The 16,476-nt window shown below is 36.2% G+C and overlaps 1 protein-coding gene across 1 annotated transcript in view; it reads left to right on the forward strand.

Annotated features, from left to right (window-relative positions):
• sff (BRSK family serine/threonine-protein kinase sugar-free frosting) overlaps positions 1 to 16,476 on the forward strand; it is a 58,133-nt gene that overhangs the window by 19,855 nt on the left and 21,802 nt on the right. Inside the window, exons 2-5 of the mRNA XM_083120955.1 lie at positions 8,817 to 8,911; positions 9,504 to 9,589; positions 14,843 to 14,983; positions 15,446 to 15,596. Of these exons, the coding sequence (XP_082977081.1) occupies positions 8,817 to 8,911; positions 9,504 to 9,589; positions 14,843 to 14,983; positions 15,446 to 15,596 (473 nt within the window). The remainder of the gene's footprint in view (positions 1 to 8,816; positions 8,912 to 9,503; positions 9,590 to 14,842; positions 14,984 to 15,445; positions 15,597 to 16,476) is intronic.

The following is a 16,476-nucleotide window of genomic DNA, read 5'->3' on the forward strand; positions in this document are numbered from 1 at the left end:
CATCTCGGAATCTTTGAGTGATTCATGGGGGTATTAAGGGAATCACGGGTTATATCACCCGTATATTAAATTGGGCCCACTCGAGATATTGATCCACGAGGGTTTAGGAGACAAGGGCACCCACAAGAGGGGGAGGGTCACTTAAACCACTTGGAAATGGGGAAAATATAACTTATTAATCTATTTATTATATTTCTATTATTGTCCATACTTCTAATATTTTTCCAAATTTCTATAATTTTCCATACTTCTAACATTTTCCATATTTCCATTATTTTTCCATCTTTCCGTTTCCTGTCTTTTTCCTTTATGTTTTAGACTACCTTCCCATGTCTTAGAACAAGGCTGCCCAAATTGTGGCCCTCGGGCCACATCTGGTCCGCCGTGGCTTTTTATGTGGTCCTTGAAGTACTTGTTATATGTACCTCTAATTTTATTTTCAATCGGTATATTTAGTTCATGTAAAATACAGTATGGTCCACGACCACTCTCGCAAGTTGTATGAGAACCTATATATTAAAAAGAAAGTTTCGAGGTATTTTCTTACAACACGGGTTATTCAAACAGAACTTCCTGGTATCGTGATTTTATTGTGGGGAACTTACGGAATATATTGTCATTATATGTGCCCGATGTCCACAAGTTTTTTAAGAAATAGAATAATCTCGCATACCGCTACATCCACACTTCGCCGCTAGAAGTGTATACAATGCAGAGTCTGTGAAGAACAGCATGAAAACCGTTATTTTTTTTTAATTTTCTGGTATATGAGTTTAACGTGTTCCATAACATTTTGGCGAAAGTAGCATTTTATGAATACAGTAGTCACAATTGATATTCATCATGTCAGATTCATGGAAATTTGTTATTTCAGGACTATTTTCCCCTGATAATTTTCCTGACCCGAAACACATCCTGACAACACCTGGCTCCCTTGGGGAGCGTTCAGACCGAAGCGACTCGTGTCTCTTGAAAATCAACCTTCAGAAATAAATGCAACTTTTCGAACCGAAGCAACACGACAAGTTACACGTGTTGCTTGTAGTTTGCGTGCCGCTCTGGCTGTGTTTTACCAATATCATGCATCGTGCCATCTCGGCCAGTTGTTGGTGCATGCGCGGTGAATGTTTTGCTCTAAACTGTCTCTTCCTGCTTCGGTGAGAAATTCCCGTGCCGCTTGTCGCGTGGGCTGAAAGCTACCTGATGTAAAATTCACACTGAAGCGACACGTGTCGCTTGGAAGATAACCCTTAGTAATCAATGCAACCTTTCAAACACAAGAAACACAGTAAGCTGCACATGTCGCTTGTCGCTTACGTGTCGCTCGGACTGGATCATTTTCTCCCTACCGTGAATTTTGTATCCTCGTGCTGTTCGAGCGTGCGCGGTGAATGTTTTACTTTAGACTGAACAAATTCGGGTCGCTTGCTGCTTCGATGTGAAATCTCCATGAGGTCAAATTCACACCCCCTTGAGGATTTCACCAATGGAATGCAGGCTTGCACGGCCTTCCATGCCTCTAAGGTGTGGAACGTTGCTGCTGATTGGCTTGTTTCCAAGCGGCATGTCCTAGCTGTATAGCAGGCTGCATAATCCTGCGTTCGATTGGTGAATCCTCAGGCGACACATGTCGTCTATCGCTTGCCGCTTCGGTGTGTATACTCCCTGAGGATTCGCTTCTAAGCAACACCATGGCCGTAGGCAGGAAAAAATTTCGGGGGGGGGGGGGGTTCATTCATAATTGTTCCCAGGTCGTCGCTAGAAATTTGAATAACAGAAATAATAATAATAATTGTACAATAATAATTAAAATGTCATAATAATAAAACAATTTTATTCCATAGTAATAATACTAATAATAATTATTATTATATTATTGTTATATCCTTGAGGGGGCTTACTCAATCCAGCAGATGAGTGAATATCCAGCATAAGTTTCTTTTTTTTTTTTTTTTTTTACGTTTCATACAGTGTGTACTGAAATGCACAATTATTTTACTTCGTCATTAAACTTTAGTTACCTTCAAGAAAAAACTTTAAAAGTTAGATGGAAATTTTAGTCATAAAGTTTTTGTTGTTTGACTTTAAAATTAAATTTTTGGAATTTTGAAAAGTGTGGAACCAGTTATTCTCTTTAAAAGCTTAGCCTGGTGCATGGATTGTAACCTCAATCGCGAACGTAATGCGCTACGAAACTGGAGGTACTAAGTTTGAACTCCTATCAAGGGGGATTTATTTTTGACTTTATCGGACGGGGAATTTAAAAGCTGGAAAGGGAATTTTGGGACAATCATAAGGGAATCTTCAGTCTATATTCCTTGTGACGCAGGAACAACACTGGAAAGATGACAACAGAAGTGATAATGGAGGGGTCGCCGGTGGGATGCGATTCTGAGCAGAAGTGATAATGGAGGGGTCGCCGGTGGGATGCGATTCTGAGAATAAATCCTGTTTCACTCAAGTTTCAGAATTCCAAATGTATGAAAATTCTAGCTCGATCGTTTCAACATTGTCTCCTTGTATTTTTGTGATGCTTCGAAAAAAGAAATTGAAAATTTGTTACAGATTTTGGTTTATGAACATCCATTAATCCAACATGTCAGAAGTTTCGGGGGGGGGGGGTTGAACCCTAGAAACCCCCCCTCTAAATACGGCCATGAGCAACACGTGTCGCTTGTTGCTTCAGTCTGTCTGAAAGCTCCCTTAAGTAGGAGTGAGCTAAAAGGGAGGGCGCACCCTTTTTGACATCTAGAGCAATAGGCGTAACTTGGCGGGGGCAAGGAGGCATTTGCTCCCACAACTTATCAGGTTTGTTACTCTCCTGGAGCTGAGGAGCAAAGTAATGAATAAATTATATGTTTCGCAAATATAACAGTTATTTAACAAAATACTCCTGGTCGCTATTTTTATGGGATGGAAAACTTTTTGATTCTTTCTCCTTTCTGAAGTTAAGCCCCAAGTTAGGTCCCAATTTACGCCCGGCCCATGCAAGCTGATTGTCACCCCTGAGAGTTAAAATTAAACTATCCATCCCCCACCCCCCGAAGATGTCATATTACATTAACAATAAATCTTCAGTTAACCAAAACCAATTTCTAAACAAAAGGTCATCCGACCCCACTATAGAAAGTCGTTAATCCGCCCTTAATATAAGAAATCTCACCCCATAACTCTCTAAACCAGTGGTTCCCAAAGTGTGCGCCGCGAAATGTTCCAATATTTTCAGTGAAATTATATAAATGTTCCAAATATGTGCTTATTGAGTACTTTTTACACACAAAATGTTTCTGAATTTGAAATGTGTGTTTATTTTTTTAACTTCAGGCAAGCAACCTAACAACACTAACTGAGCGTTGTAAGTGCTAGATAGGCCTACATTCTGACTTAGGAGCCACGGAAATGTCTTGAAACACTAAGGGTGCCGTGAAACGAAAAGGTTTGGGAACCCATGCTCTAAACGAACCCTCAGTTCATAGGCGTAACTTGAAAGGGGTAAAGGGAATAATCGCCTCCCACCCTCCCAAATTTGCCAAGTTTCTTGAAATATACATGTTGTATATAGTTTTTTTTTCGTGAGAAGACTATGAAAGTGATATTTTCGTCATGAAAGTTGATTTTTCATTATGCAAAATATGAAATTTACTTATAGTTCCAAAATATATTCTTAAAGTACTTTTACCATTCTGAACGTGTTTTTCATTGTGCCAAACAATCTGTAAGTGTCCTATTTGATACTTGAAAGAAAAATCTAAAAGGGTTGTCTCATTCTTGAAAATATTCCTTTTTTCTGGAAAATTATTTCAATGGCATTTTTCCTTATGGCAATATTCTGTAATGCACTTTCTTCATTATGAAAATTTGTTCTATAAGTGCTTGTTCGTTCTCAAACATTCTGAAAAGTGCTTGCTATGTTCTTAATGAAAGTTATATGTGCAGTTGCCGAAGTGGGGGATGCCATTCCCCAGCCCTTAAAGGGAAAATGTATCTCTCAAGATACACATAATATAGGAGCCACTATACAGCCAGCATATTGAGATTTCTCGCAGGAGTGGCAATGGGTCTTACAAGTACTTGTAAAGTTTCATACTGGTGAGTGGTGCCATCTTTTGAGTTTTTGTATAACATACAAGGAAGTATGGAATACTATTTGCTGCAGGCATACAACAATAAGGCATGCTGCAGCATTCATGTAGGTTTATTTTATTTGTAATTTCCATATAATATTTTCATGTATTTTTTTGTTGAATATTTAACAGAAATGTGTTGTAAAACATAAGAGATAAAAAATATAGCTGCATCTATTATATTTGGCTAAATTTAGGGAATGAAAATTGAACATATCCGAGAAGATACATTGCCCACTTTAGCATTATTTGATTTTGGGACCAGATTGTAATGCATATATGTGATATTGTTCACATATAATATTATGTTTTCACTATCTTTCAATAATAGTTACTTCAAAACTCTATTTTATGATCCGGGACTATATTCTATACATAATTTCAATTACGTTATACAATTTATAAGCTTTTCTGTATTACTAAAAACATTAGAAATTGATGTTATTATTTCATAATTCACTCTTCTTTTATTTGTTGGAAAAGGTAAGGTAAATGAAACAATGTTGGATAATTATAGTGCCGAATGTGATTCATGATTAGATGAAATTTATAAAACGACACTCTCAAGGGATCACATGTGTCTGACTGGGATTCGAATCCAGAACCTTTGATGGCAAGATAGTGAGTTGACCCCTCAATGGACATGCTTACATAAATGGCAGATTTTATATTACAATACAGGCATACAAAAATACTTTTCAAATTCGAATTATTCATTATATTGTTTTTAGAAAATTCAACTTTGCATGTTTTATGAGACTCTTAGAAGCCAGGATTTGATTTGATTTGATTTGCTTTATTTTACTTTGCTTTTTGTGCCACTTTTGGCTAATTTGCGAAGATGGAGATGAGTGTTGACATGATGAAATTGATGAATGAACACTCACAAACATCCACGCCCAGGTGGGGATTCGAACCTGGGACCCCTATCATCGTAGCATGATGTGCTAACCACTTTGCCACGGGGGCTTGCTAGAAGCTGGGGAAAAATTCCACCGGACATAGAATTTCTAAAATGGGAAATTCTTCAAGTGAAGGTGAAGATACTGCAAATCACTGTGATCCTTTGTTAGTTGTCCCCATGTTTCACTTTTGGAAGTCGATTGCCATGATCCGCTAAAGATACTTCGACGTAAATTGAACAAAGGAAGAAAAGTGTCCACCCATCTCTTTAAAATGTTCCATCACAGCCAACTAGAATATGAACCACAACCACCTTTGTTGTGAGACCACTTACTCACTGGCTCATATCTGATAGAATGATATCTAGACCATCGGGGGGGGGGGGGGGCAAAGGATAGATATAAAAACTGCCCCAAAGAACAAACATATTGGGTGGACACCGGAGCCACTTGAACAGCTGGAAAAGATACCCGGTTCTCCCTTGCCGGGGTTCGAACCTGGGAATCTAGCATGGTAGTCAGACGCCATACTGACTGAGCTACCGCAGCTATATTTTTTATTACAATAGCATATAATAATAATAAGATAATTTCCAAATTTTCATTTTGTGAATAAATAAAAACAAATATATATTCTGTTTTTGTATCCTAAAAGATACATTGCGCTATGTTGTCAAAATTATCCACAAAGGAACTTTGTATCTCTCGGGATACAACAAAATTGGCAAAGTTTCAACAGAAATTTACAAATTTTATATAACTTTCTGTTATATTTGACTTTTAAGTAGTCTGAATGTAAAGTGTCATATTTTTTTGGCAATTGGAACATATCTTGCTCCTTTAAGGGTTAAGAAAATTTTCATAAGCATCCTCCCAGCTAAGATAATTTGCATAGGCATCCCCTCCTACTGCATTGTCTCCATGTTGGAGCATACAAGAATGCCCCCTCCACAAACTCAACCAAGCATCCCTCCCCCTTCCCTAGGAATTTCCACTTCAAGCCCTGTATATGAATTATAGTTTCTTAGATGGTAAAACAATGATAAGATGTAGAAAGGCAAAATAATCTCAGAAACTTTAACCACAGAACAATAATTAATATTCACATCTTCCTACCCTGAAACTACGTATCTGGTTCTTGAGGAAAATAATAGTAAACCTGGAATTGTACATCTATTCTCCCACGGACAACTTTAATAGAAGATTGGGATAAATAAATACCTGGGCAATGCCAGGCAATCAGCTAGTATAATATAAAAGCTATTAAACTCCCACAAACATACAGATGTAATAACTTGTCGCTAGCCTAATTCTTGTTCACATACATTCATAATGAAATGTGTCAGTTTTATATGAATCACCCTGTAGTAGTAACATTGATAATGTTTTATTAAACCAGATGGAAGAACTCTTGCCACTTCGACAAGTGGTCCCAAGTCTGATCAGTGATGGGAGCTCTAAAATGTAGATACTGACTACAGCGCCTTGAATAACGTAGTGTGGAAAACGGCACAGTTTTGCGTGCTCTGGCTGGTTCCACTCGAAAATGATCCACTAGAGGCGCTGGTGTTGAACCCGGTGCTTGGTATTCGTCTGCTTATAATGGAAGTAAATGGAGTTTTCGCTGCAACGTCTGATTCTTTTACATGAACCATTTCTATGAATGTGATAATTGCTATGATATTTGGTACAGTGGTCGCGAAGATATTAACGAACATTCTAGACAGTCGACCACGTCCTGTTATCATCATACTTTCGTTAATAATACGGGAGAAAAAATACGCGTGGAATGCTCTTGGCAACTAAATTTTTGTGTATGAATTAGGTTCATTATTATCATCATCATCATCATTTCTTTTAAAGATATACGCACTGAAGCATTTGTATTTTGGATATTTACTGTCTCTTTTCTTCCGCTTTAAACTAATCGCGGCGATGATGATAATGATGATTGCATGAAACGACAAGGGGAACCCCACAAAACTTTCTTAGTGCCATCGACATGAGTGTAAGGAAACTTTCAAACGAATGGGTCAAGCGACACGGGATGTTCACACTGTCACACTAGTGACACACACTTCCAGACTGTAAAATAGCATTCATTGCACATGAGGGTCCAAACAGCAAATGACACGTTCATATGGCGTATTCGCGTGCTACTTGTTACTTTGGTCGGAAAGCTCCTTAAAGGAAGGGTGCTCAGACCGAAGCGACGTGCTACAGGGGGAGTTCCCAACTAAGTGACAAGCGACATGGTGCCTTCAGTCTATTGGCAAGCGTTTGCTGCTAATTGTGCGAACAACAGATAGGCGACACGAAAAACCGCACATTACAACAACAGATCCAGGTGACACGATAAGTCACACGTGTCGCTTTGTCGCTTGTGCGTCCCTCAAACTGGGCCATTTCCTCAATAGCTTGCAACATGTTGCCGTGGTTTGTTGTTCGCGCATGCGCGATGCAATGAGTGTCTTGCTTTAGGGAGATTGCGCACCAAAACGACAAGGGGCACGTAACACTTGTTGCTTGAGGATTTCACCAACCGAACGTTGGCCTGTGCTTCCCGTCATGCCGCTACGATGTGAAATGTTGCTCTTCATTGGCTCGTTTCCAAGCAACATGTGTCGCTTCGGTGTGAAAGTTGCCTTGGACCGAAGGAGCCATGTCGCTTTGGTGTGAAATCTCGTATCGTTTGCCGCGTGTCGCTTTGGTGTAAAATCTCCTTCAGGAAACGGTGCAGTCAGAGCTTGTGTCCCTATGGTTCGAAAGGCTGCATTGATTACGGATTGCTCGCTTCCAAGCGACACTTGTGGTTTGTCGCCTCGGTATGAAATATCTCTCAGGATACTATTTATATTCTAATAACATAGAAAAATAAAACTCTAGTACACAAGTCAACACCTGACGTCCGGAATCACTTTGCAATGTTTCTTCTTGTGTTACGCATGCTATTTATTTATTTATTTTACTTTTCTTTCCAAATTAATGTCATTTCGTGACTGCAAATCACTCCACAAATATAACTGTTTCCATCAATTCACGTACTGCCTTTCAAGACAAACAAATCTACATAATATATTCCAAAAACTAACAAAGCCGCATTACTTTCATAAGAAAATTAGCACCGACATTGATCGCACTACCATCTATGTTTCTCATCCGTCTGGGGAACCAGTTTCTTGGGTCGTTTTCCACACTACGGAACTGCAATGAGGTTGATCACACATCATTTAATATAAAATCAGTGTAGTAAATTCTGGCCTCACAATGGGGAGTTTACTTCGAATAACGATAATAATAAATCCTTCTTTTTGAGGATTCCAGTACAGTGCTTGAAATGAAAATCCATAGCTGGGGTGTCGGGTTTGGAAAAAAATAATCAGGTTGATGCAGATTATCGTAGCTAGGAGGGATGCTTTACTCAAAATTTTCTTAATTTGAAGATTGCATCCATATTAGATTCAGTAATGTACTTATCATAATGTATAAGAAAATGCCATGTTTAAGAAACCAGTTTTGGCACGAAAGATTTTACAAATTTACAAGATAGCCAGACTTCAGTGGATGTAGGCCAATTCTTATTGGTAAAATATTATTATTATTATCATTGTTAAAGATTGTACTTTTCATTTTGAAGTCAGTATCTTGGTTTCAATTTAGAGAATCGTGGATAGGAACAGATTTTATTTTACCATGGCAGTGTATTTTTTTCTATTTTCCTTGCTCTTTAATATAAAAAAGATCTAGACATTGTTTATTCATTCTGTAATACTGTTGTATTTTCTTTCAGGGTTGGTGAAACTTGGAGTTCATTGTGTTTTGGGCAAAAAAGTAGCAATCAAAATAATTAATAGGGAAAAATTAAGTGAATCAGTCTTAATGAAGGTAAGTTTAAAACTGTTGGTTAGAAGGTTTGAGTTTGAGTTTTGTTTTAAGTCCACTTTTATGCACAGGTGGGCTAATTGGGACTGGACCTACAGTCAAAAGTGGGATCTGAACTACTATATGCCTCCAACAGGTATCAAACCCAGGGCCCCTTGATTACAAGGTGATGACATCGGGGAGTCACTTTGGATAGAAAGTGATAAATAACTTATGATTAGAATATTCTCTTTTTATCTTACTAATATCATTTTTATTTAATGCCCTTTTTTTCTCTACAATAAACATACTATACTTTGATCACTATTATTTCAAAATATATTTCAATTCTAGGTCTTGATATCAAAATGTAGAGAAATATAAAATGGTATACCATGGGAGAAATGTTAATGTATATTTAAATTATTAAAAATTGTATACACAAAACATGACATTCTCTAAATGAAAAGAATTGTGTGATTTGTGAATTTTTCATTTGCTTGCTATCATTATTTTGGGAAATAAGTTTGTGAATATGCATAAACTATCTACAAGACTACTTCATCATGACATGTTTTTATTCTTTGATTAATTTACTTAATGATTTCCTTTGCAGGTTGAACGAGAAATAGCCATAATGAAACTCATAGATCACCCACATGTATTAGGATTATCGGATGTATATGAAAATAAAAAATATCTGTAAGTAATTTTCAACTCATTGCATTAGTTCTAAAATATGTTTGACTTCTCTTTACATTTTAGCACTATCAGTGATTAACAACCTTTTAGTGGGGGAGAGGGAGGGGGTCCATTTTAAAGGTGTTTTCTACCCATGTTGTAGCAGGTCAGCAAAACACTTCTGTAAATCTGGGAACCTTTTCTTTACCTTGCATCAAAAGGACTAGAGCTCCATCACGATCTTGGGTAACCAAATTTTTGTTGTTCTTTCTTACAAATAAGTTACATGATAATTTGTGTTTTTATATATGTTTTATTTCTGCACATAACGAGTTAACTGCCGGTTTGGTTGACAAGGTCATTTAGTCCTCACCAGTGTTGTAGTCCCAGAATTTTCAGAGGATATATGCTAAGTTTCATGAAACGTTAAGGGCAGACCATGTTTCCATTAAATTTGAATTATGTTTTCATTTAATATACAGTGGGACCTCGATTTTACATTTTTCAGGTGACCAAGCTGGAAATTGTAAACTCCGGGAACATAAAATCGGGATTCCAACAAAAAATGTAATTCATAGACGATGACGATAATGATGATGATAATTAGAGCCCGGAAGTTTGGCAAAATGCCTCTTTTTATCTACTGCATATATTGATAATTTTTTCCGGATATACGTTTTTATGTTGTTTCGAATGTTTTAGAAGCCTTTTCATTTTGCCTATTTGGGACCCCACTGCCTATTTTTAATTATAATGCCTTTTTTTGCCTTTTTCAATGAAATTTGACAATTTCTTTAAAAAAATGTGTAGGATAAATTATTTTTCTCCCAAAAAACGTTGTTGGCATTTATTTTTCTTCAGTTTATTATGTGAATAATTTTTGCCTTATTAAAGTAATATTGAACTCAGGTATGTTTCAACATTGCTGAAGGAGAAAAGTGTGAGGAAAAAGTATTCCATGCTGATTTAGGATATTGCTTTTCCGTTAACATTTCCTTGTGCATGATTGACTGATGAATACCTGTTGCAGAACACCTGCACAATTACGTCATCACGTCCAGCGTCCGTGTCAGGAGGTTATTGACAAGAAACAGCACTAATGCCCAAGGGCCTTTGCATGGATTCCAAAATCAAGTTCTCTATCTTTAGTTTAGTTCTGCACTTTGGAGGGAAAGGATCGTGTAGTTGTCATCATGCCAAAATTTAGTGTGCCATTAAAAGTGGTAAGTTACATGGTTACGTGCGTGAATTTGGTGAAAGCACATTTTCGACAGACGGTAGTATTCTTCTCTGCAAGATATGTGAAAAAACAATCAACCATGAGAAAAAATACTTTATATTTGAGCATGTGTCAACAGCAAAACATAAATCTGCAGCTGCTAAAATGATCGGACAGAAGAAGATATCCCTAATTTCAACAGTGGGCACTTCATCCAACAGGAAATCTCAGTTTTCTCTTGAACTGTGCAAAGCTTTCATGGAAGCAGGAATACCTTTCTGGAAAGTGAAAAACAAATCACTGAGGAAATTCCTGGAGAAATACACTACAGAAACGGTGCCGTCGGAATCTACGCTGCGGAAAACATATTTAAGCGTCTGCTACGAAGAAGCTCTGCAAAGAATTCGTGCTGAAGTTGGTGGAAAAAAGATCTGGATTTCAATAGATGAAACTACGGACACTATGGGACGCTACATAGCCAACGTCATCATAGGAAATATGGAACCAACATGTGGAGAATCCTCGTCATATCTTCTCACGTCAGAACAACTAGAGAGAGCCAATGGTTCGTCAATAGCTCAGTTATTCTCAAATTCCCTACTTCTGCTCTGGCCAGATGGTGTACATCATGATGACGTGTTACTTTTTATCAGTAATGCAGCTCCCTATATGAAGAAGGCTGCCATAGCATTGAAAATTCTCTTCCCGAACATGCTTCATATCACATGTGTAGCCCACTCAATGCACAGAATCGCCGAAGAAGTTAGGGTGTTGCACCCAGAAGTGGACAGGTTGATTTCGAACACAAAGAAGATATTTCTGAAATCTCCCTCTCGAACCTGAAAATTTCAGCAAGTTGGGCCTGAGCTTAGTTTACCTTCGCAACCAGTCTTGACAAGATGAGGAACCTGGATATCAGCAGCTATATATTGACGAGATGGGGAACCTGGATATCAGCAGGTATATATTATGCTAACAACCTTGAAAAAAACAGTGAGGTGATTGATGCTCTTCCAGAAAATGAAGCGGCTTCAATTCGTGAAGTGAAAAAACTCCTGTGCTATTCAGAACTGAAGAATGAACTGTCGTTTATTTTTGCACATTATGGTGCATTGCCAGAGACAATTTCAAAGCTAGAGAAAAGAGGTGAGACTCTTATAGCATCCATGAAAATCTTCGAGGAATCTATGCAGCAGATGATGGAAGTGCCAGGAGAAAAGGGGTCAGCTGTTGTGGAAAAGTGCAAATGGGTAGTGAGTGCAAATGGGTAGTGAGTGCAAATGAGGACTTGAAACAATTGAAAACAATTTGTGATATTCTAAAAGGTGAAAATTCTGTTACCGAAATGAGTCCAGCTACATTAGCTTGTTTTATGTATGTTCCAATAACTTCTGTCGAAGTAGAAAGATCATTTTCTATTATGAAAAACATTCTCTCTGACAGACGACTATCAATGAATGTTGAGAACTTAAAAAACACCTTGTAGTTATGTGCAATCAAGACGGAGAAAATTGAAATGCTCTTCCCAATGTAGATTTTAACATTTTGCCAGAAATTATAGATAAAAGTAAGCGACTTCCAAATGTGTCTTTTTTCGGTTTATTTTGCCTTTTTTAATTTTTAGTGCCTATTTTCCACATTATAAATGCCTTTTTGCCTGCCTATTTTAACGAAAATAAATGCCTGAACTTCCGGGCTCTAATGATAATGATATACCCATAATTGGCATAAATGAGACATACAATAGAAAAGGCATTTCTAAAATATGAAATTCATATTTTTAATAATGTAAGGGATACAGTACAGCATGTTATTGTATTTTATTTTCCTTGTTATCAGTTTGTATACTGTTAATAACTTTAACAATACTATCAATAACACTAAAGCTTGAAAAAAATACTTTGAAGACCGCACATTGAGCAATAAAGTTTCCTTCTGGAGCTGTTTCAACCTCCTGAATGCCTCTTTTGTTATGTCACGACACTTCTCGCCAGAACATTTTGCCTGGAAACACTCCAGAATTAGTGTCATTTGCATCCATATCGTCATATATTTCTGAGGCTTAAACTGATCTTGACAGTATGTCGCCTATCACACGCAATCAGAAGTATTGAACAGTAATAAGCTCACTAGAGTAATGGCCAAGTTACATAAATAAATATAAACAAATAAAAGTTGAAGGTATACGTTAATCAGGGAGATTTACCAGAAGGTATACAGTAGAGTGCTGCAATGAGCGTTTTTCGCTCAAGCAGCAAATTGTTCAAACGGGCAACGCTAGATGGCATGCAGAATTGATAGTTCTTCCGCTCGAGGTAAAAAACAACCGAATGAGCGAAATACACTCGAACTCTCGAACCCTATTAGTAGACGTATAATCGTAATTTGTCTATGGTAGTGGGCCCTCAAATATGGATCATAGGGATGTGACGAAGCTGAAAATTTGCCGATGTACTCACCGATAATTTTTGGGACCGATACCGATGCCGATATTTAAGCGATTCCGATACATAAGATTATTAAACAGAAATGGGATGTTATTTTCAGCATGACAAAAATAAATTTGCTATGTACATTTTTTTTGCATATCATATGTATACAAATATATATTCTCAAGAGATGCGAATGTACATTTGCATCTACAAAATGTTATGTGAACCTTTGAGAAGAACATGGATTCTCAAGAGATTTAACATTAGTACACAAGCAGTTATTTCAAGCAGTTATATGAAATGCAAAATGAATTCCTATTCTGCAATATTCAACTTCAGAAACACGAGATTTGGAAGCACTTCAAACCTGCTTCTTCTCTTATCTCAAATCTGTGCAACACTGAACACTCAATCACTGAATACTGATGCAGCAGGTATGCCCAAGTATTGTTTCAGCACTTGCTTCAGGTTTGAATATTCATTTTTGAATTTCCAATACAACAGCAGATTCTGGTTCAGCAATGTACTGTTTTATTTCCGATTTATAGTTAGATTGATCCTCTGAATGAGAGTTTGCAATAATTTTATTACAAAAACTCTACAATAATGACGAATCATAATCAAATTTTCAATAAATCTTACAAAACTAGAATATAAAACTTATTAGAAGGTAAAACTCTAGTATTATCTGTACCGGTTTAAATATCGGATTTTTGCCGATGCCGATGTGTCAATTTCTGCCGATTTTCATACATCTGTAATCGGTTTCGGCACATCCCTAATGGATCATGAAGTAAAAGACGAAGTGAAATTGAAAAAATAAGTTAACATGGTCATCATCTCCATGTTAAAATTCAGTTTTGTATATCTTACCGAGATATATGAAAATGAAATAGATGGTTACGGGCTGAAACTACCTAGACTGACATTTTATGTTTCTACGATTATTTTCACACTGAAATGATGTTCGATTGAATATTATAACTGCATTTTATTATTTCGCAGAATATGATTATCTTTGTCGGTAAGTGAACAATGATGTACACATACTTCTTGCACTGTGATACGATATTTGTAATTGCTTAGGCAGGTCTGTCAGTATGTGTATCCATTTTACGTTTTGGGCTGTAGATATTGCATAGTTTCATATGTTCTGTATTTGAGTCTTACATAATATACAAAATCATTATTTAGAATTGTAATTGCATAGAGTAGTTTCCTTCCATGCATGGACTTTAGGTTGACAGTGATGCTTTTTAGGCTCTGAAATACGGGACGTTGTCAATCATTCCACTACGAGTGCGGTACGTTCGAGCATAAGTGGTCTGATGTAGTACTCTAGTATACAGCATATACTGCCACATACTCTCGCCTGCAGCCCTGGTCCTCACCTCACAAACTTTTTTCCAAAGGTTCTACATTTGAGTCCCAGCCAGGATATAGATGTTTCATTTTTTTTACCTATTTCATCAAACCATCTTTCATCCTCATTGACCCACTTAACCTAAAGAGCTAGACAATAAACATTTAATTTTTTGCGTGCAACTTACTCCTTGCTTCTGATATCATGTTATTAAAAGAACTAGAAGTATACATCTCTAATATATGTACTTTTTTTTTCAGTTATTTGGTGCTAGAACACGTATCTGGAGGAGAATTATTTGATTATCTTGTAAAAAAGGGCCGTCTTACTCCTAAGGAAGCGCGAAGATTTTTTAGGCAAATAATATCAGCATTAGATTTCTGTCATAGTCATTCCATTTGGTAAGTTCTTGCATAATATTATTATTAGTGTGAAATATGAAGTATGTAATGGTATGAGAAAATTAGAAGTTTAGGTGTTGGGACAATTGGTGTGTTGATTTCTGTTTATCTTAAATCTAAGAAATGAGAAACAACATCTATATAAATGAAACACAAAATAATATTACTGTTTCCCTGTATAAGCATATTTCACAGGCAGTAAAATCACAATATAATAAATAAATTCCTTCAATGTATATTTTTATTACTTATATAAATAGCAGTACAGCAACAAAGTAGTTTGTTATTTCAAATCATGAAGTACTTGAATTTGCATTGAAAGAAAAGTGTTTCCACATATATGCATTTGTGTGCATAAAAAAAATTGTAAATTTATCCTGGCAGTATAGCTTGTACCTTATCAAACATTAAATGTATGTATTTTATTTGTGTAGTTTATTAAACATTTTCACTTCATTTCAGCCATAGGGACCTAAAACCTGAAAATTTGTTGTTAGATGAAAAAAATAACATTAAAATAGCAGATTTTGGTATGGCATCTTTGCAACCTGAAGGCAGTATGTTAGAAACAAGTTGTGGATCTCCACACTATGCTTGTCCAGAAGTAATTAGGGTAAGCGACTTGAACTTGTATAATTGTATTATAATTCATCATATGAGAACCAGAGGGACGTAACTCAAACTTATCAAATTTACAGGAGAGAATAAAATAATGTCTTCTTAGGAATATGTCTGACTCTTAAAAAGAGTCATTGAATTGGAAATATGCGACTCTACCTCACTTCTAAGGATCGATCTGACTAATAGAGAGAGCTCTTCAGAGGAGATACATTAAACAAAACGGAAAACTGCATTTTTGGAGTTACATTCCCCTGGTTCTCATACAATGAATTATTCATTTTTTCCCTTCTAGTATGTGAACATTTTATGTTATATTTAGTAACATGTGTTCAGTAACATTCATTTAACTGAAAAAAACAATGCAAATAAATAATTTATCACAAAAATTTGTTTTATCCTTTATTTGGAGACATATTTAGTAATGTGTGTTTAGCTATATTCATTTAACTGAAAACCAGTGTCAATAAATAATTTGTCAAAATGTGTTTCAGCCTTTATTTGGAAACATTCTCATGTGTTTATGTATGCACATAAAGTGGCTAAGGAATGACTTAATTGCATTGTAAATCAGGGTTAATCAACATATGAATAATGATAAATACTGTCAGTTGCCAGAATTTATTTTTTCTTACTATCATCTTTCTCGACTTCAGTTACTTTATTATCTAATTCACTGCTAAAATTGTTCCAATGTGTATATGATTTTATTCCTATTGTATTTTATTGTACTTTCTTGATCAATTTCTTTGTAATCTGAATTTCATTATAATTTTTATCTGTTCTATTGTATGAGATTTTATTCCATTTGTATTTTATTGTACTTTCTTGTTCATTTTCTTTGTAATCTTGAATTTTATTTTATTTTTATTTTA

This window comes from Lepisma saccharinum, chromosome 4, assembly GCF_977018435.1.
Source record: "Lepisma saccharinum chromosome 4, izLepSacc3.1, whole genome shotgun sequence".
NCBI classification, from domain to species: domain Eukaryota; kingdom Metazoa; phylum Arthropoda; class Insecta; order Zygentoma; family Lepismatidae; genus Lepisma; species Lepisma saccharinum.